Source organism: Rutidosis leptorrhynchoides, unplaced genomic scaffold (assembly GCF_046630445.1).
Source record: "Rutidosis leptorrhynchoides isolate AG116_Rl617_1_P2 unplaced genomic scaffold, CSIRO_AGI_Rlap_v1 contig132, whole genome shotgun sequence".
Classification (NCBI taxonomy): domain Eukaryota; kingdom Viridiplantae; phylum Streptophyta; class Magnoliopsida; order Asterales; family Asteraceae; genus Rutidosis; species Rutidosis leptorrhynchoides.
In genome coordinates, this window is record NW_027266385.1 from 35,059 (window position 1) to 56,808 (window position 21,750).

Sequence of the window (21,750 nt, forward strand, 5' to 3'; positions counted from 1 at the left end):
AAAATTATGATGTAAAAATTCGGTGGAAATTATGCCAATATTCAAAACGGAAATTGTCTCCCATTTGACTTGAAATTTAAATGTGCAAGCCATGGAAAAGGATCACAATCAGAATTCGTTTCTGATTTGAGTGTACGTCATTAATAGGCGTCTTTATGTTAGAATATTTACGTCCACTCCGGTTGATCTTTTCCTATCGTCACCCTTAGCCTATAAATACCTTGTTAGACTATGGGTTCATACACACTGAAAAACACTTAGAAAACCCTCTAACAATAGGTCGGCTAACAACCCACCTCCTTTCTGTCTTTCTTTCTCTAAAGTCGACATATATTGTACTTATTGTCTTGTTCTTAGTGGTTGTATCCTGAGAAGCTCTACGCCATTGTAACCAAAATAATACGCTTTAAGGAAAGCGATTCAATCGTGCCTCCACTATTTGTATCTCTCTTCCCTTAAAGCTCTTATTATTCGATTTATTATATGCATGTTTACCTTGCTTAATTCGACGTTTTTGTATGTATGTTCATATTGATTTAATTTTTATAAAATTAAATTATCGATTCAATTATTATAATTCATGTGATCAATAAAATACAGCGATGTATTGTTCAGAATATCCCCTATTATATTTTTATTATGGCTATTTGCATAATATTTCCAACACTCCTTTCCTGTCAATTTTGTGAAAGTGTTACCTTTTCTAGACCAAAGGAATTATACAGTTTCGTCAAGATTACAAGCTTACAACTGCAAATTGCGTTATTGATTTGCATATTTGTATCTTTTCAGGCTTCAGGTAATGTTACTTTGGAAACAGTACGCAAAATTGGGCAGACAGGGGTAACTTTCATATCAAGGTAAGTAGTAAAACAGTGAATAATTCCCATTCTAATAATGACCTGCCCTTTTATATAATTACAAATTTTAAACTGCATTATGAATCTTTTCAAAACTCTTTTTTGTCTCGATTGAATTGTCATTTAATTTGCTAATAAATGTTTGCAGTGGTGCTCTTACTCATTCTGTAAAAGCACTCGACATCTCCCTCAAGATCGATAACAGAGTTGGCTCTTCATGTCGGAAGGCGTACAAATCGAGTTTGAATTTTGAATACAAATTACCAAGACAGAATAGAAAACCTCTTCTCCCTTCAAAGGACAGAATAAATTTTGTTTTGAACACCAATGATTCGAAACAGAATTAAAGCTTTGTTTGGATTTCCTTCTTGGAATGTAATAGTTTTATTTAGAGTCGACTCAGAAACAGAATAAGCTTTGTTTGCATTTACTTCTTGGAATGTAATAGTTTTATTTAGAGTTAAGGGTCTGTTGGAGCATGCCGTCTTGCTTTAGACACATCCTAATGTGTTATCTTTTGTCATTTTTAATGAAAAATATAGATTTTGAAGAATATTTAGAAGAAAACGGAGCATGATGTAAAAACACACCCTAAATGATAAACATTGCACATTTTTGTAGTAATCGAAAAATCGACAAAACTGTTGTGATTCGCAAAAAATTCTTATTCCAGAAAGGGTTTCTCTAAGTTCTAACAATACATCATCACTTCTCACATACACGCTCTTACATGATTCTCAGATTATCTCTTGGAACACTATTTTTTTTTTTCCAATGGTTGGTGAGAATCCAGAGGCTTTGATGAAGAACGAAAACTAATAAAAACCTAAGTAAACATATATATTTAATTTATCTATATATAAACATATATTCCACACTAAGTTTTGGATTAATTATTTTTCGGTCACTCTAACAAGTAGCCACGGCAATTTGGTTTTCTCCTTCCTTGATCGGCAAGAAACTGACTCGCTTCTGCAGAATTACAAACATAAAAGACAAAATTAATTTAATTATAATGCAAGAAAATATATAATAAATGTATGTTAAACTTCCTAATTATTTCTTTTGAGAACATTAATAACATAAGTTTGAGATAGATTTGACTAATTTATTTATATTTCATAATATATCTGAGTTTGGTAGGCTAAGCTTCGTCATATTTTCTTCCTCTAAATTAATATTGTACTATCTGTTGTTTAATATTTTAGGGTAGAAATTATGAAGATAAAGGAATATTATTTATTTTTTGGTGGGCTTGATTAGTTGATTTTTGTCTATGTTATGCACGTTGGAGGAGAATCCAGCGGTTTGACTAGGAATTTGACCGTATTAGGGTTAGGTAAAAAGAACTTGCATATGGTCGTTGAAAGCTGCGACTTAATTAGCAAATTGCCACCTATTTTTGACCTTAATTAGTTTGCAAAATAATTAACTACTCCAGCAATAAACATGCATGATATTTTCTATCCATTACTCATTCCGTTTTAAAATACATATTTTTTTATATAATATATATATTCATATAAACGGATTGAACATGTCGTGTATTTCAAGACAGATATAATATTATTTTTAGATAAAATTAAGATGATGTATTTTAATTGAACGGTAAAAAGTTTTATGTTCGTTTCATACAAGTGTGATTGTTTGTAGTGAAATTTTAACTATATATATAAATAAATTATGGCCAGCATATTTAACTTGTAAATGATCTTATTGTCAAGGCCTAATTAAAAACAGCTCAAGTGAAATTCAATCCTTTTTATGATTTGCAGTCACATAGTTAAAGATATAATCCAAGTTGATATGCAAATGGCAATTAGATGCTGGCCTAGTATATATATGAAACATGCCATATTAAAAACAAACTGAATTACAGGCCATTAATTAAACTAATTTAGATGTCTTTCCAAAGGAAGAAAACAGAAAATGGAATTCTTGTAATTACCTGGCGTGCCTGCTTGATCAAGCCTTCTCCTCCTCCTCCCCCTGGGCCATGGCTGTCTCCGTTCTCTTTAATATTAGTATCGCCGGCAGCGATATTAATATTGTTCTTGATCATATAAAGCTCCCGAATTTTTCGCAGCTAATTCTCCATCGTTTTCACTTTCCTTGATCAATTTATCTACTTCCGCTCTCGGCAACCTCATTTTTCACCCTCATTGCACCGCCGTTATCTCCTCCCTCTTCATCGCCATCTGCGGTGGTTAGTGGCTTCATGAGTGAGAGGTCAGATGTTGACCTCCTAGCCAACATTAATCCCTCTAGCCGATCTTTAGCACTCATGTTAATTCCTGACCGAACTCTTCTAGGGTTTTTCTCTTTAGGATTTTCGGGCAATACCACCAAGAAATATAGCCGCTTAGGCTCTAGTTCTTGGTGAGCTTGCAACGGCTTTGCCCTAATCCCATAATACTTAACCGATTCGGATTCTAGCAAAACGTGATTAGGGTAATCCTTAATTACCTCCCCAGCTTTGATTGGTACCCTTAGTTTCAATGTCTCTCCATTAATTTTCATTATTTTTGTTGTCTTCTTGCCTCCTAAGCTGTTTCCCATAGTTCTAAGTAGCTTTTGAATACTACAAAAAACTTGGTGGAGAGTTTGAATGAGAAGCCTCCCTCTATATATTAAGGTATTTATATACTCTAACAAAAATGGCGCACAAATTAAGAAATTAAGTTTAAATTAAGATTCGAAGATAATGACAATTACGATATTTGAAAAATAAAGGATACGTAGTTGGGGTCAATAAAGAAGGCAAAATGATGTTGAACATTGACAAAATCACGTGAATTAAGCGCATGAAAGTACGTAAAATTTTCGCTCTCAATCAACTGTATTTTATTTTATTTAATTTTTCCTCCATCAGAATAATATTTCATTTCAAATCATATAAAAACAGCACACAAACACCAGAACACAATTCAAACTATATATAAGTCACGTAGTTTTCGTTTAGAATCTCAAAAAAGAAAAAAAGATGAGTTGCATGCTTCTTTTAAGAGGGGTATAACATGAGGACCTCTCACTAGATCACTCATCAATAATACTACTTTCGTCTTAATAATAAGAAGATGTAGAGTTCTGATAGATCCGATAAAATATTTGTATTTGCATGCATTTTCTTTTTTGATGGTTAGCTGTATAATATATTTTTTGTTTTGAAAAATCTAAAAAGAAATGTATTTTACATATATATTAATATTCTTGTCATGAAGAATAGTAAATAAGAATTGTAAATGTATTCTTGAAAAGAAAACATTGAAAGCGTGATTGCGGGCTACAGGGATATATTATTCTTGGAATTACTCTAGGAAGTGTAACATTCAACAGCTAATTTACGATGATCACGGGCTATTAATATTCAAGGTTATTGTTTTGATTTCAACCTCGTTCATGGAGACAAATATATGTGTATGACATGATGAACGAATTCATTTTTTCATAAATTTATTAAATACATTAATAAAGAATTTCATAAATTTATTAAATACATAATTAAAATATATAGAGACTATCGGTAAGACCATTTCCTCTAGGAACCGAAATATTTTTTTTGAAATATATTTGGATTGTAAATTGAATTTTCAACTTGCACTGGAATAAATTATGTGGATCGATGATATAGCATTTAAAAATCTTAAAATTTTATCTTTTCAACTTTATTTCAAAAATTCATATAACTTAATATTTTATTATTATTTTTATCCACTCACTTTCTATTCTATAAAAAAATTATCAATTAAAAAAGACACATAATGAATAAATAATATATAATATATAAAATTACGAGTTTCTACTTAAAAATTTATACTAAATTATACAAACTCAAATTTCATGAAGCTCACTTTTTACTTCTCTTATTCTACTATCATTCTATTCTGCTATCATACTATCATTCTATTCTGCTATCATTGAGATGCTGTAACTTAAATTTATAAAATGAGCTCAACGGTGGAGATGTTCCTACGGTCCAAAATTTTGCCTAATAATTTTAACAATTTTCGATGCTGGTGTGAATTGAAATATTCTGTGTGAAAACATGACTTTAGCTAGTGATGTCGTTATTATATGTGATGCTCTCCAATAATACACACCCCTCTAAAGAAGATAGCGCAATAAATTAAAAAACTGCCCTACTTTAAACTTTAATGAATTAGTCCCTAAACTCTGAAAATCGATCAACTTAGCCCGAGACACGTCGTGTGCTTGTGATGAATTTTTTTATGGATATATTATAGCAAATTTATATATTATGCTGGATATATAATTTTGGTTTCGCTGGTAGTCGGTAGATTTGTCATTTGTGGTGGTAGCTAGTGTTTTTTTTAGCGACATCTTAGAGATTTGGTTCCTACACGACAGAAGTTAAATCAAAATTGGATTCAAAACTAGTCAAAATGTTCCTAGAATCGGACATTCCTACGTTTGGAGCGCATACAAGTGCCGCCCTAAAAGTTAAAACACCTCAGGCCTCCGACATCAGAAAACGTCGACACTCGAAGCTGTTCTCATAAATCTCATTTTAGAGGATCAATGAATAATGCGTAGGTGTGAAAGCTTGAACTCGGGTGAATATAATCCAACAACCCCTATGGACCCAAACTTCTTTAACCTATATATATACCAACAAGAAACAATAAATGCTTTTTTGTAAATTCTAGCTAGCTTTAAGATAGTTTTTTCAAGTGCCTTTAAGACTAAGCAAGTAATAATTAAATTAATATTATTAGGAAAAGTAACCGTTTGGTCTTTGTTTCAAACGTTTTTAAATGATTTGTCCCTTCAAATATAAAGTTAATTTTTTTTGTCTCAATATTTACGTTTTTTCAAACTCTTTGGTCCTTCGATCCTAACAGACGTTAATTTTGATCGAGTTGGCATTTACAGCTAATCGTAGCGTGACACGTGTCGATTACTTGTAAAAGAACCACCTAGACTTTGTTAGCCCGATTTATAATATTCTGATTATAATCGAACCGAAATTAAACCGAAACAATTTATATTCTTCTTTCTCTCGTCTCCTTTAAAATGACATAGACTAAACAGTTATTTTTACCTAATATTATAGTAATATACATATCTAGTTATAATTTTTTTTGAAGTGCCTTTAAGACTAAGCTGGTAAAAAAGTTACAGATATTAATTAAATTATTAATTTTGAATGTTTTTTCAACAAGAAAAAGAAATTTCACTGACTTCAGTCGTCCACTGATTTGATATAATATAAGTCGATCATTATTATTATTATTTAAAAAAAAAAAAAAAGGTCTGTATATACATAATAAACCCATGTAGTTTTGCATAATCTAATGAAAACGCCCTCATATTTCACAAACTTTGTGCAAATCATCACAATTTTTTCTGGGTTGGATCCGAGCCGCCTTATATGGGCCTCATGCTTTGCATGTGGACCTGAAATGGGCATTGTGGATGTGCCTTAATGGGCCGAATTTTTGTCGGTTGCATTGTGTATGGGTCTTGGTTGGAGCCTGCAAAAAGGCCCCCTGTATCAAACGAGGGATAATCAACCAAGGAAAAAATTTGCCATCTGCGGCAGTAGAGAAGGTTCACTACTGCCACCCAATAATTTACTGACACCTGTTAAAAAAAACTAACAGATATGGTTTTGACACTTAAACAAAGAGCTAAGGACCTATTTTTGACACAATAAAAAACTTTTGGAGTTCCATTAAAAGTGATAAACTTAACAACTACAAGTCTACAACCATACTACTTCTTTAACGGCTTGGATACTTCATGCTTCCGATAAGAATTCAAAGGAAATAGACGGTGGGTATTGGTTCAGTGACGATGGCGGTGGAGGAGAGCGGGTGGACTGTGATAGGCACAGTAATTCAATCAAAGGGTCGTCGTAGTCGTCTGAGGTGGAGTCTCTACTGTCTACTGATGAACGATGTGAAAGGTGTAGGTGCTGATAGATTCGCGAGCTTTTCTTATCGATCCCAATAGAGCTAAACGATGATTTAATTGAAACTCCTTTTTACCGTTATATTATACCTTTCAGCAAATATTCATCATTTTTTTCTTCAATACAAATTCTATTTTGTTAGTCTAAAGACTAAATGAAACCACTTTATGACAGAATTGGAATAGTAGGATTCTTTATCTTGCAAATAGGTAATCGGCTGCCGAAAGAAGATTTGCTACACAAAGTGAGTTGGAGAGGAAAGTACAATCCGATGCCACAAGCCTGAAGCCTATCTACCCAAGTTACTATATTGTCCAAGAGGTTTTTTTTTAATGTCAAATAGGTCCTTAATTTTTTGTTTTAACTGTCAAAAAAATATGTTGGGTCTTTTTTAAATTTTGAGACAAATATCAGCATATTATTGGGTGGCAGTAGTGAACCTTCCCTACTGCCGCAGATGTCAAGTTTTTTCCACCAAAATACCAACACAAATCCATATGACAAAGTAAATAAATAATTTTATAATCACAAAAATCCCACGTAATCGCATGAGAGATGTACTAGTATTAAATCATAAAAAAAAATATTGAGATAAACCTTAATTTACATAAAAAAATAAAAGTAAAAGAAACTTTTACCAATTTTTTTTTTTTAAAAAAAAAATTTACCGTAGTCCGATAAATAACTTGCTACTCATTCATTCAATAACCAAATCATATTTTGCATTGATACTTTGCTATTTCCTTCCTGAAGAGATCCTCGTCAGACCCGGTGGTAATCATCAACTTTGGTAGAATGTCATCCTGGAGCCACAGTCAATATCATTGGGGTCAAGTGCATGAATACAACTACAGAAGACTGATACTGATAGACGATAATAACTCGGTTTGAATGGACGAAATAGCACTACAAGTCTGCCACTAAATGTATTCGCACTCAAAAGTCATCTCTAGTTCAGCAGATATGAAAAAGAGAGAGCCTCAAATCTCCTAATGTTAAACCCCATACCAAAACTAGTCATCGATAGTAAAAAGATATAAGCAAGCACACCTTTTGTTCATCTCTTTTTAAGCATATCTTCAAGACCAGCCCGTTCGGTGCCCTAGTGTTTCCAATTGCCTCTGGATAGATAAGAAGCAAGATCAAAACCCTTACAAAACTACGAGAAAGGAAATTACAAATTCAGAAATATCAACAAACGTCGGAAATTAAGGAAGTAATTACCAAGCTCTGCTTCAGGGTCCAAACAATAGATAAAATAATTCACATGCAAATTATCCGACCTTAAAGAGTTCCTCGGTCATTCATTCCTCCTTTTGAGTACCAGTTGACTGTTTTTCGCCACTAGCTAATCAACGAAGTATATGTTATTTCATCTAAATCCACTTCATTCTTATACATTTGGTCAGAAACTCTAATAGCTTCTTCTATGTTTCCTACTTTGCTATACCCATCAGTAAAAACATTATACGTGACTACATCCGGGAGAATCCCTTCATTTGTCATCTCCTGCATGACTTTACTTGCTTCTTTCATATCACCCATTTTGCAATAACCATGAATAAGAACAGTGTGGGTAATTTTGTTGGGATGTATACTGTACGAAATCATTTCTTGTAGAACACTCCTTGCTTTATCCATATGTTCTAGCTTGCAATAGCCCCACATGAGAGCAGTATAACAGACAACATTTGGCAGCAGGCCTTCACTTCTCATTCCATCAAGTACGTTTCTTGCTTTCTCTAGAAGACCAAGATTGCACAGTCCATCTAATAGAGAAGAATATGTAGCACAAGTTGGCTGAATTTTCTTGCTTTTCATGTCATCACGAAGTCTAAAAGCTTCCGTCATATTTCCACTTTTACTGTGAGCACTGATAAGCGTGTTATAAATAACATGATTTAATTTTTCCTTCTTGGTAACCATTTTGTTTAAAAAGGTTTTCGGCCTCCACAATGTTGTCTGCTTTACAGTGTCCATTTATCATGACTCCATATGTATAAATATTCGGAACCAGGCCACGTGTTCTGCATTCGTACCAAAGGCTAACAGCATCTTCCATTTTGCCAAGATTGCACATTCCATTCAGAAGCAAATTGTAAGTAACGATGTCGGGTTTGAAGTCCATGGATTAGAGCATTTGAAGTCACTATATTAGCTCCAAACCCTTTCTCAAACAGCTTAAAACCACAGTTCAGTTGCCTCTGAATGCTTTTTACTCTTACAAAGCCCTTCAACCCATCATTTGGCTTCATATTTCTTAGAAGCATCTCCTTAGTGATACGTAGGGCAGAATCAAACCTAGAATTCTCACATAGCCCATGAATCACTGAAGTAAAATTACCCTGATTTATAGACAACCTACCTGATATCGTTTCCTCTAAAATATACTGAGCTTGCTCTATTAGATTCCTGGTGCAATATCCCTGTACGAGACAATTAAAAGTAACCGAATTGGGACACAGCCCCTTTGCTCTCATATTGTCCTTTATTCTTATTGCCTCACTCATATTTCCTAAATTACAATAACCATTGATGAATGTGTTGTATATAACCTCATTCGGAGCAATTCCTCTGTTAGACATTTCCTTCACAATTTTATTTGCTTCATCAAATTTCTTCAACTAAATCAAGCCCTTAATAATGACACTATACGTAATTAGACTTGGTCGAATCCCTTTATCACATCATTCTCTTCTTAACCCGAAAGGCCTCTTCTAATCTCTCAGCCTTGCACAAACCATCGATAATAATATTGTAAGCAACAACATTCGGGGAAACACTGCTGCACATTACATCAAACCACATTGCAACTCTTATTCACCTCCTTAGCCTTGACTAACGAAACTCAACAAAAAATTGCAAGTCTTTAAAGATGGGAATATACATCTATCAGCCAAAACCAAAAACACATCAGCAACAACAGCGAGACCCGAAACAGGAAACTTCCCGTCAATTAAACTGATCAAAAGCAACCTTGCTGGTGAAGAAAGATTGGAATCCAGAAGCAAATTAATCAAAACACAAAAAGACTGAAACGTGAACCTAAAACGACAGGTCTCAGATGCGAAATAGAAGAATTCAAGAGCTGTTTCGGGTTCGAATCGGATCGAACAGCTGAGAAAGCTCGATCGAAGCTTTCAGGAGACAACTGGGGTATGAGTTCTTTGCACTTTGATTTATCTAGAGAATGATTTGAGAGGAGGGTCGATACCAATTTGGGCAATCTCTCATAGGGAAGAAGCTCAGTTTTTGAAGGCGGCGGATGAGAAATTGAAGTGGCGGTAGACGGCGGTAGTACGGTAGGGCTTTCACGGAGGCGAGAGCCATTTGTTCTAACTTTGATTTGTTTTTTTTTTCTGAGAATCGAAATTAAAATTTCATTAAGCCGGAAACGCCTCAAACGGACAAATTCAATCATATCACAAACAAACGTAATTAAAGAAACTATTAAAATCAAATGTGCTAAAATGTGAGTGCTCTATTACCGTCTCGATTAATAAACTTAAATCGGCAAGAAGAAAAAAAAGGTAGTTGCTTTGTATTTTATCTCCTTGAAAATATTGCCAATCGACTAAAACTCTGCTGTGAACAACTCAACTCTTTGATAAAGCTTTGATAGTCCCCTTCCAATATGATATCTCCTCAGGTTCAGATCAATAGCCATATCAATACTTTTCAAAATCGCAATAGCTTCTGCTTGTAAAGCCGAATCCTGCCTTCCAAACCTGCCTGACCATGCTCCAATACGTCGATCAGTATGATCCCTTGCAAGTGTTCCATATCTGTCTATGAACATTCCCAAGAACAAAATCGACATCAAAATTAAATTTAACAACGTTTTGTTCGGGAGGTTTCCATTTTTCCACTGTTCGAGTAGTTAGCGTCCTTATTGATGTGTTGACATTCTCTCAAGCCGAAAAATTGAGGAACCATCGCTAGAAACCACAAGCAGCAGAACCTGATAAGTGGCATTTGACTCGAAAGATACAATCATTGCGGTTATTTCATATCCACCATGTCGCTGTAATAAAAATCTTGAGATCATGATCGGACAGGGCCGTAAAAATCCTTGAAGCCACAATTTTGCATCAGCATGCTGATATTCAGTAGTAACATTTAAGTCCAAACCATACTAGAAATCGCGAGTCATCGACGGTCACGAAATAAATACAAAATAGATTCATTTGTATCAAAAATATACCTCACAATATCCAGATATATGTTGTAACCCCCGACTGATCAGCTTGTCTCTCGCGGCCACAATATCTTGAACACAATTTCCAGACAAAAAATCTTAATTTAGGTATTAAATCTAAGCTGCCAAATTCTATTCCATTCCATTGATCAAAACACTAACTTTGATTTGTTAAAGCTTTGAATTTGATGTGTCGATTATTTTTTTGACAAAATTAACCCATTACTTATTTACTTTTTTCCACGTCATATATATATTACTTAGTTGATCACCATACTTAGGATCCGTTTGACATGATCTTTTTATTAAGTATTTTCTTTTTATTTTATAAAAAAACAGTTTTTAATTATAAGATAATTATTGTTTGATAAATATGATAAGAATTATTTTTAATTAAATTTATGTTTGGTAAAGTTATTTTTCAAAATTTACTTTATACGAATACGAATACGTTTTATTAATTTAAATAGAAAAAAATTATATCAAATATTATTTTAATACACAAAAAAAAATAGAAAAACAAATCATACCAAACACACCCATACTTTTAACTGCTAACTTGAATTTTCAGCCCAAAAGTGCTTTATTAGTCTGTATATATTTGAAAATTTTTATTTTCATAGAATTGATAAATTTCTTTAAACGAAGTAATAAATAATTTATATGTCAAAAATTCGCACAAACGGAACCATCTTTGAATATTTATAATACTTCCATTTTAGTTAACTCAATCAATGATAGACATTCTCTCCTCATTAAATTGAGGATAAATTTGACAATTTACACTTACAATTTTGTTAGGAATTCAAAACGATAACTATTTTGAAACAATTTTTTCTCAAAAACGACGACTAATATCTAGTATTCGTAAACCGTAGTATTAATCACACAAAAATTATTGAGATGAACCTTAAATTAACAAAATTACCATAGCCGGATAAATAACTTGTGCTACTCATTCATTCAATAACCAAATCAGATTATGAATAAAATATATAATAGAGAGTTGTTAAATTGATTAATCTACATTAATTATCAAACCACTAGTTATAAAGAAATACAAAAAAGGTTGTCCAACATTGTCTATTCGAACATTTCTACTTACCTACGTCTTACAAGCATCTTACTATCACTCCTTATCCTATCAGCATACATCGGTAGACGAATGATCTCATTTATCTCGTTCAACAACACTTCCTCTGTTATATTGTCTCTAATACTTCTCATCACCTGAGTCAAAAAAAAAATTAAGGACCGATTTAAAGCTTTTGAAAAGTAAAAGGACTAATCAGAAGAAAGACTGTAGTTAGTTTACCTTTCTGAAGGTATTGATATCATTTGGAGTATTCTTATCTGGCCTGATCCTCATATATTTCCATATCTCTTCTTCCTTATTCCAAGCACACTCGATGATCTTCTCAGAGTAAACAGAAGGATCCTCCTCATCTGAAATTTTCAAAGTTTGAAGTAACAAAATCAACAGCAAATGAGGACGTGGCGTCGACAATATGAATCCTCAACTTAAACAAAATCAACATATGAAAGAAAGAAAGAAAGGGCTAAAAATCAACCTTTAAATACAACCCTATCCCCATCCATCAACTTCTTTTTGCCACGTTCATACAGATACAGTAGATGACGGCCATTGGCATCAATCTGTCAACAAACAAACCATAGCCTTTATTTAATATCATCAATTAATAGACCTAAAAATAAAAAATGAGGGCATGCAGTGTGTTGACCTCAAATAAAAAGTCGACTGAATTCATGGAGGCGTATTTCCACTTCAGAAGACCTTGATGTGTGCGAGGAACATATGGATCATCCCAACCCTGGCAAAAATATACTTTAAGGGTTAAGAATGAAAATATTCATAAATGTGAATTAGAATAAGAAGGATAAGTCCAATAACAATCACCTGGAATATAAGGCCATCTGCCTCATGTGAAAGCTTTGGAATAAATTCTTTCAAAAGTTTGTTGACAGTAGAGAGTAGCCAGAAGTCCTTTCTCCTCACCTAACACAGCAGCAAAGAGTAAAAAGCTTAAACAAGGTTGAAAATGGATATTAAAATTGCTCCTTTCAATTACAAACATACCCTGAAAGGTTCCAAGTCATATCTGTTAAAAATGGATTTCTACTCTGGACAATATTCTGTCGTTCGAAATTTCGAGGTTCAATCACTTCTCGCTCAATCATTTTCCACCGCTCATAAAAAAGGCCGCTGCACAAATTGCAAGTTAGTTTTGGCAAGTGCACTAAGACACACGTAACTTCAAAGAAAGACCATTTCAAATCTAACCTCTATTAGAGACATGCAATTAAATGCCATCATATCATAGATGAGGTATCTCCTTTCCTGCTTTTGCGAATCTGGCACAGTGTCTATAACCATCTCACCATCAAGTAACGTGTAGTGATGAGTTAATAACCCCTTACCCGAATCCTACGAAGTAAAAGATAAAAGGTGTGAAGTTTGTTTGTATGGCACTACAGATAAATTTGATGACCGAGAAATCCTACGCATGAGCAGCTCTACTAATGCACGTACCTCATTAGTGTTTCTACAAGGAAACCTCATCTGCACCCTTCGAAAGTTGAAGCTTCTATCAACTAAATAGCATCCATCCATGGTGATTAGCATCATATATCGAGTTCCATCCGCTTTCCAAGTTGCATAATAATATCTTTGCCTCAGCAGTTGCAAATTTTTCCCTGGATGCAACCAGAAAATTGAAGAAACAAAAGAGTTTGTTATTAGTTATAAACATAATCGACAAGGCCCAAGGGATTTGAATCCCTCCTTGCCCACAATGGTCCGAAAATTGGGGCTTTCCTCTGGGATTATGAAAAACAACATAATTGTAGCAATCCCACGAACAAAAGTTGTTTCAACCAATTAAAACAGCCTAGCTACTGAGATATAATGCAAGTAAGTAAACCTGTTAAGAGAAACTGGATGAGACCCTGGGAATTGCATGTTTCCTCTTCCCTGAAATTCAACAATCAGAAGCATGGATTTATGAAACAAATGTACATCTGTAAGAGAAAGTTTCAAATCTCCAATAAAAATAATAACCTATAGATGCCCTAGACCAACGACACCACCAAAGTCAAAAGTCCCAGGCCCAAAAGTTATGAATTAGAAATGCCAGTAATGTAGTTAAAAATATTTTGTCCTGGATAGGTTTAGTGCACACGTTCACAGATACTAAGAATACCTCATTCCAATTTCAATAAATCTTTAACATACAAAAACATCTAAATGATAGGTATAACTATAAGTCTAGGAATAATACCCCGAAGTTCATCTTTAATACTTGATAGCAGAATTGCCGCATTGCATCTAACTGGTCCGAAGGAATTTCATCTCCCAAAATATCATCATTTGTCAATGTTACATCAATCGGGAGATTCTTCTGATACGCCAAATGGTTTGTGAGAACCAGAAAAAAAATTCATTATTCCATACCATAAATGTCCAAAAAGTTTAAGGCCAAGAAACATTTAAGATTCCAAGATTATGCATACTTGTATTGTCACAGCTGACCCTCCATCGTCATCTTCATCCGGTACTGCTTCACCATTTAGATCCAGGTCAGTAGATCTCTTCCACTCGGGAGTCGAAGGGCAGACAGTCAATTCCGCCTTTTTTTCATGATAGAATGTATACAAAGCATCGATGTAATCTGGTTTGTAAATTCCAGGAGGACGCGCATCTGCAAATCTTTTTATTGCCTGCATGAAAGTGAACCATTAAAAACTCAAATTAAATATTAAAGTATACACTAACATGACAGGTATTAAAAAGGTATATTGTTGACGATCGACACACCTGTGCGACTGGAATCGATGAAGAACGCATCAGATAATGAACTATCATAAACCCCGTGCGATTATGCCCATGTGTGCAATGGACTAGAATATGTCTTTTTTGTGGCTGCCTTTGGCGGGTTAAAAACTGTATAACCTGAAATTCAAGCAAATAGGTAGTACACATCAAGCATCAGTAGCCAAAAAAAACACTCTAAGCAATTCGAATGACCCAATGGGTTCTATATAACTGAAGATTAAACTCTAAGCAGTAGCTTAATCTATCAAGAACATAAAAAAGTTATAAACCAGGCATGCATATATATCATGCATAGAAGGAAGTTAACCACATAAAACACACCTCATAAACGAATTTATTTACAGAAAGATTATCAGGCACAGCATCTCGACCCTGGCACTTAATCTGCACACATCAATAAAAGAACATATGGTAAATTATTAATTGCTCCACAAATCACTGGAGAAAAAGATATGCATTAGAGCACCTCTGACCTTAACATACTTAACATCTTTAGGCAGATCATGCACTCCATAGTAACGAGTAGTGTTCGTCAAATCAATCACCAACCCAAGCTGAAAAATCATGGGTAAAATTTAGAGATCATTTGAAATAGTAAATTACTACTACTAGGGATAACCCTTTCCAAAAAAAGATATAATCTTCCTTCAGAAAATATCAAATTTACATCCAAATTTGCATACATGACACATGCATGAGAGCAGTACAGGTGACAAATATTGTGGTACTTGCTAAACTGTATGTCAATGTGGAGGAAATCTCATCCCAAAGTTTGCATACTACATTTGTGACTCAGTAAGCTCTAATCGGAGTACTATTTCCAAGATTCAGGCTACCCTACAAAATGTCCCTTCATTAAGAAATTGTTCCCTAGTCTAAGACACTGCACATTTTTCCTTGAATCAAATAGACTCAACGCATCAAGTGTGAACAATATTAGGTTAACTTCACTGAACTTACTTTTCTCCCTAAGGCTCCTTGCTGACGAGTCACTTGCTTAAAAGAGTATCTCTTGCCAGGAGGAACATTGTCATTGAGAGAATCGCTAAGTGGAACCTTAGATGGAATGATGTAGTTTATATCCTGACCAAAAGGAGGACAATTCAACCAGCCTGCCATATGAAAACAAAGTGGTTGATGCAAAAAGAAAACCAAACTAATATTCAAGATTAAGAAGCAGTATAATCACAAACCCTCATCTAGCACTCACTAATGAAACGTTTCTCATTCTACAAGCAAATATAAAGAACCAAAAAATGCAGATATCACCATTATAATATCAACCTATCAAGAGTAAACAGAGGGAACATTACCAGGGGGCAGTTTTGATTTATCATATGTTCTAAAATGTTTAGCTTGATAGTTATAATCGTTTGCAGGAGACTGATATCCATGCGCTGCTCTGTCATCCTGGCGTTCTCTTTTCAGTCTCCTTTTTCTTTCTTCACGTTCCTTAACACAAGGCAAAATTTAACAGCCATCAATGTCTACACGAGATGGAAAAAAAGTACATAATGATGTTTTAACATATTAGTGACCCACTCAAAGCCGTGGTAATAATAGACAAATGCAAAAGGTAAGATCTGGTGATTACTATTTTGTTAGTGCCAAATAATGAATCTTTCGAAAATAAACTCACGGTCAATGCATGAACTCATTGACAAGCAGTATTGAGGAATACAAAGTAACGGTGTAACGTCATTTAACAAAGAGAATGAGGCTTAGAATCACTGTAACATCACCATCACATTCCATATAAAAAGGACAGTTAGAAAAGCTTTGACAAGTCAAGAACTCAAGAGACTGGGTCTCAGTGATAACACAATCAAAACTTATCTTCACCACTGCCTTAAATTCCAGGCTTATGTATATAATGTAAACATACTTTCTCCAAACATAACTTTATAGTGAAAATGGAAAAAGACTAACACATACCCGACGTGAGGTTTCAACAGATGACTCCACTCGGTCTTCTGGTGGACTGTAATCTGGTTCAGTGTAGTCCTCAACTTGTCCTTGATAATTGTCTTCATCTTCCTCAGGTAATGGTGAAGCATTCAAGTCCATGGCAACCAACATGCAGCATGTGACAGAAACAAATGACCACCAAAAAACCTCTCACATGTCCTAGTTCTCCTTATTACTCAATTTGATACCGAAAACTCCTGTATTCAAAAAATAAAAAGTTACATATACATAAATACTCTAGCCATCACTTTTTTCAAGCATAAAATCGAAACCCCCAAGCACTATAAAGCTCTAAAACCTAATCAAGCCAATAATATAAACACTTAAATCAAATTACCTGAGAAATTGTTCTTGGTGGCCGACACGACAATTACACAATCGCGAGGAGGTAAAAGACCACCGTCGACTTAATTTCAGACAGAAAGAGAGCGAGCGCGTGAAAGACGGTGAACGTCGACGACGAATAGTGGCGACTGGCGAGCGAGGGTTAGAGCTTTTGATTTCCAGAAAGACGAATTGAAATGTTTTTAAAATTAGAATCCGACGAGCGTGTCTATTAGCTCGGTGATACGCTGAATTTTTTATGTTCCCACGCTATTTATAATGAACTACCCAAATTACCCTTTTATTTAACCTGACTTGTTTTCTAACAGAGAGCGATAGGAGAAGGGTAATCTCGTCAGTCACAATAAATAGAGTGTGAATAGCAAACAATCAGCGTGCTATTAGATACACCCGAGTTAGTATAGGGTGAACTAAGAGATTAAACGCAGCGTTTTGCTTTTTTTCTAATTTAATGAACCCAACCGGGGGCAGTTGGGCCTATGCTTTGACGGTGTCAATGAAGTGCCGTTTATTTGGGCCGTCGGTGTAATTATAAATGATAACGGTCTATTTGGTCCCAAAGTCTTATTGTTTTACAGATTTTGGTCCCTTTTATTTGTTTTCTCCAGCATTTAGTCCCATGATTATAAAGTTCCTTTAGTTGTTCCAAGATAACAGCATCCCTTCAAAATGAGGCTATGTGGATCACACAACATCTTTGATCAGAAAAGTGAAAACATCTTTGATTTAAGGGTGGGAACACGGAACATGCTTCAAACACCAAACGAATACACCATTCGACAATGAAGTATAGAAAATTCGTCAACTGTTAAATCCATATGAAAAAGAAAAGGAAAAGAAATTTCCAAGCAACAGATATAATTGATATATTACACAAGAATATATAATAAAGATAGATACATAGTAGAGAGCCATGAGAAAGCCTTTTTGCATTTCTCATCCTCAGATCATATCCTCAATAAGTTATGTTACTACTACAAGACAATTTTTAGCAATCAATCACATTCACAGGTCAAATATTAATACGAATGAACAGAGACGAGAAAAAAATGAAAGAAAAGTAAAGTAAGACAATTACACATGTTAATATATATTTAGAGGTGTTGTAATAACTTGCGGAGATGCTCCAACAGTGAGCTTGCCTTCCGCTTCGCCCTTTCCGTACCATTCTTGGAAAGCTCAGTCAAGGGGACAACAGCACCAAGCCGACTTACACATGCAAGATTCTCAGAGTCTCTCTTGCACAAGGAAAGTAAGATGGAAGCAGCATTCTCTTTGTTACGAGGCGATCCTGTCCTTAAAAGATCTATCAAAACGGGAATAGTGCTAGCCTTTACTATTGCTGACTTAGCCTCGTGGTTGCTTGCAAGAACAGAAAGTATGGTTAGAGCTTCATCGATCATGCAATTTCTTGAATCTGTTAGCATCTTTAATAATGCCGGAATAATTCCTGATCTTATAGCCCGACCTTTGTTACCTTGATATATAAATAAATTAAACAGTGCAGTCGCAGCATCTTTCTTTCCCCTCGTGCTTCCGTTATGAAGCAAATCGACTAATGCCGGAATTGCGCCTGAAGCTCCGATTAGTATCTTGTTTTCGTCCCCCAGCGACAAACTAAAAAGGGTTGCTGCTGAATTCTCTCTCGCTTCCATGCTTCCTGCTCTTAAAACTTGGACGATGGAGGGAATAGCTCCAGCTAGCATGATTAGTCCTTTGTTATTTTCGTAAATAGAAAGGTTAAGAATGGAAGTAACTGCATTTTCTTGTGTCTGGACGTCTTCTGATGTTAAAAGGTTGACGAGAGTGGGAATAGCTCCTGCTTCAGCAATGATTATCCGATTATCCGTACTTCTTTTCGATAGAGATCGGATTTCAGCCACGGCAGCTCTACGTTCCTCGACTGATTGGCTAGAAAGTTTCCGAACTATTGTCTCGATGGCAGCTACGTCCCCACTAACATCCAGGAAAGATCCGTCGCTCTTTCTTAACTTGCCATTTGTTAATCCTGTCGGCTGCTCGATATTGTGTTTGGTACACCATTGAGATATCAAGCTCCTCATGACATAATTGGGAGTTAGAGTGAAGTGGTCGAGTTTCTGCTGAGTTTTCGGACAAGTTAAATGACCACAATCGATCCATCTTTGAATGTACGCTCTTTCATATGTCTGCAGAAATCATTAGTAGGTATTAATATAAGAATCCAGGATCAAGCTTAATGGAAGGGGATATTTACAAATTAGGGACCAATAATGGATGTAATAAAATACAAGGATCGATACTGGATTTTGTAAAAAATGAGGAGTAATTGTGGAAAAACAGATCATAGACTTCACCTGTCCTGTAGATACAATGACAGGATCTTTCATTAGCTCCAAGGATATAGGGCAAAGGAAATCTTCAGGAATGGTGAAAGTATCAGTTTTACAGGTCTCATCAACATCAATCTCGTTTGGTCGGCTGACATCTGGACAGCTCTTAACCCTTTCCAATCTATTTACAACAATCCGATCTTCTTCATCTCTACTTTTTGTAGTATCGTCAGTGTTTTCATTCTTTGTGGTTGCTTGATTATCCTCTAATGGCAGTGACATGGCACGAGAAAACAGTTTCGAATTCATTGTTCCATATTTTTCTGCAGCTCTTCTCAACTGTGCTTTGACTAAATTGACCTGGCAAAAAACCAAGAGAAAAGTGTTTTCAGCAAGTAAAGTCTAATGGAAGCAAAATCCTGAAGAAACATTTCTAAGCTTAGTTATGTTTATGTACCTGTTCTTGAACTTCCTCAGAGATGTCAAATTGCTCATATGGTATGTTTGCCGAAGCTTTCTCCAATTTCCATGTTACGCATTGAAATTGAAATGCAATTTTCCTAGCAGCTCCATCCTTTATTAATCAATCAATATAGAGGGAAGTTCAGAGATGTATTACTAGTACAGAAGGGCCTAAATCTAAGACAAGCGCATCAATCGAAACCGTTTGTATCAAAACCAACTAATCTATCAATTCACACACAGTTATTTCAATACTGTTCATTATACATGATCAAATTCTCTAGATCATCATCAGATCAACCAAACTAAATTACCTATTTATTTAATTACAAACAGAAATTTAAACTTTATTTCTAGGACAAAAAGGAACCTTTTGCATCAGAACAATATTCAATCCTGATAGTAACAGCCTACCCCAATTGAACTTTGAAATTGTGAAAAAGACACAAAATTTACATCACTTAGTCAAATAAATAGATTATCAAAGTCTCATTCAGTCAAATTCTGAATCCATTCTGACAATTTTCAATTTAAAAACAAAAAATGAAAACTTTATACGAAATGCTTACAGTGGTGGAGCTACAAGAATTGAAGCTCGTAGCAATGGAAAGCAGCCTCTTAGCTGCGTGAAGAGCCACCGTCAGATCAGATAACCAACGGCTATAAGACGGCGAATCATCCAATTCCAACGGTTGAGATTCAATCTCATTAGCTCTGTTGAAATCTCTGATCTCCTCTAACAAATGCGACAACAGTGCAACTCTCCGTACCAGATCCGTGCAATCCTTCTTGAACAAAGCGCCGCCGCCGCTGCCACCGCCGGAAACAATGTCGTGGACTAAATCCAGCAATGTCTTCGCAGTTGGGTACTCGGCAGAAGCGGCCATCACCACCGCCGGCTGCCGGCTATGTCCACGTGGAACAAGCTGGTTGGAGAGAAAAAAAAAAGCTCTGTTTTTTTGCTTAAAGACGACAATGGCTTACAGCAGTGTAACGATTACTACTCTTATGAGAGAGAGAGAGAGAGAAGGTCTGTGAGGAGGAAAGGAATGGAAATGGAATCCGAGATTCGCGATACAAAGAGGATACAGTTGGATTTTGGAATATTATGATTTTTACAACTCAGCAACTAATTAAACTGTTTTTTTTATATCAATTTATTTTCTTTCTTTATTATAAAAAGAACAAACAAAAATATTTTATGAAAAATTAAGTTTGATTTGTTTATCTATGGAAGCTATAATTTAGAGAAAGAATGTGATAATCAACCATGTGTATTATTTCTCGAATTAGCAAGGAAATATATGATTATGCAATTTTGATGTGAAAAAAAATAATTATAATAAATTATAAACTTATACTTTCTCTTTCCCTTTCTAATTAACTGTTACATTTACTACGTAAAATGAATAAAAAATATGATAACATAAATAAAAATTGTGACAATTAATTAGCGACGGAAGTATTATCTGTTGTTTTTAATATTCTCCTTTATTTCATACTTTATAATTATATGATTACTAAATAATCATATTGACATTTTATGTAAAAATACTTTTAAAAGACATTTAATGTAGAATATGATATGTACTTTCATCAAAAAAGAAAGAAAGAAGATGATATATACTTGTATGCATATACTATCTCTATTTTAAAATAGTTGATATTTTAATTTTTAGTGATATATGTAATTAATTAAGTAGATCAAAAAAAATTATAATGAAAAAATGAGCTAAATTCTTTTTAAATTGAACAAAACAACATGCATAATTTAAGAAGAGCACGGTACTTTTATACAGTGTAGCCGTGCGGGGTGA

General features: G+C 34.6%; 3 protein-coding genes and 2 pseudogenes across 3 annotated transcripts; all 5 read right to left on the minus strand.

Moving 5' to 3' along the window:
• Positions 1 to 1,769: 1,769 nt before the first annotated feature.
• On the minus strand, positions 1,770 to 3,419 carry LOC139881223 (uncharacterized protein At1g66480-like; annotated as a pseudogene).
• A 4,720-nt stretch (positions 3,420 to 8,139) lies between these two features.
• Positions 8,140 to 10,216, minus strand: LOC139881224 (uncharacterized; annotated as a pseudogene).
• Positions 10,217 to 10,369: 153 nt separating this feature from the next.
• LOC139881225 (mRNA-capping enzyme subunit alpha-like) lies at positions 10,370 to 13,111 on the minus strand. Its single transcript, XM_071865737.1, has 7 exons — positions 13,088 to 13,111; positions 12,912 to 13,010; positions 12,736 to 12,825; positions 12,565 to 12,649; positions 12,309 to 12,439; positions 12,099 to 12,223; positions 10,370 to 10,580 (listed from the first exon to the last, which is right to left on the minus strand). Exons 1-7 carry the CDS (start codon positions 13,109 to 13,111, stop codon positions 10,370 to 10,372), a joined length of 765 nt encoding a protein of 254 aa, XP_071721838.1.
• A 157-nt stretch (positions 13,112 to 13,268) lies between these two features.
• LOC139881218 (uncharacterized) lies at positions 13,269 to 16,925 on the minus strand. Its single transcript, XM_071865731.1, has 11 exons — positions 16,782 to 16,925; positions 16,160 to 16,298; positions 15,807 to 15,958; positions 15,320 to 15,400; positions 15,168 to 15,230; positions 14,829 to 14,963; positions 14,525 to 14,731; positions 14,293 to 14,412; positions 13,937 to 13,985; positions 13,545 to 13,708; positions 13,269 to 13,427 (listed from the first exon to the last, which is right to left on the minus strand). The coding sequence occupies exons 1-11, from the start codon at positions 16,923 to 16,925 to the stop codon at positions 13,269 to 13,271; spliced, it is 1,413 nt and encodes a 470-aa protein (XP_071721832.1).
• A 986-nt stretch (positions 16,926 to 17,911) lies between these two features.
• On the minus strand, positions 17,912 to 20,820 carry LOC139881226 (U-box domain-containing protein 11-like). The gene is made up of 6 exons (XM_071865738.1): positions 20,503 to 20,820; positions 19,929 to 20,045; positions 19,496 to 19,831; positions 18,273 to 19,327; positions 18,060 to 18,094; positions 17,912 to 17,964 (listed from the first exon to the last, which is right to left on the minus strand). Exons 1-6 carry the CDS (start codon positions 20,818 to 20,820, stop codon positions 17,912 to 17,914), a joined length of 1,914 nt encoding a protein of 637 aa, XP_071721839.1.
• Between the last annotated feature and the right edge of the window lie 930 nt (positions 20,821 to 21,750).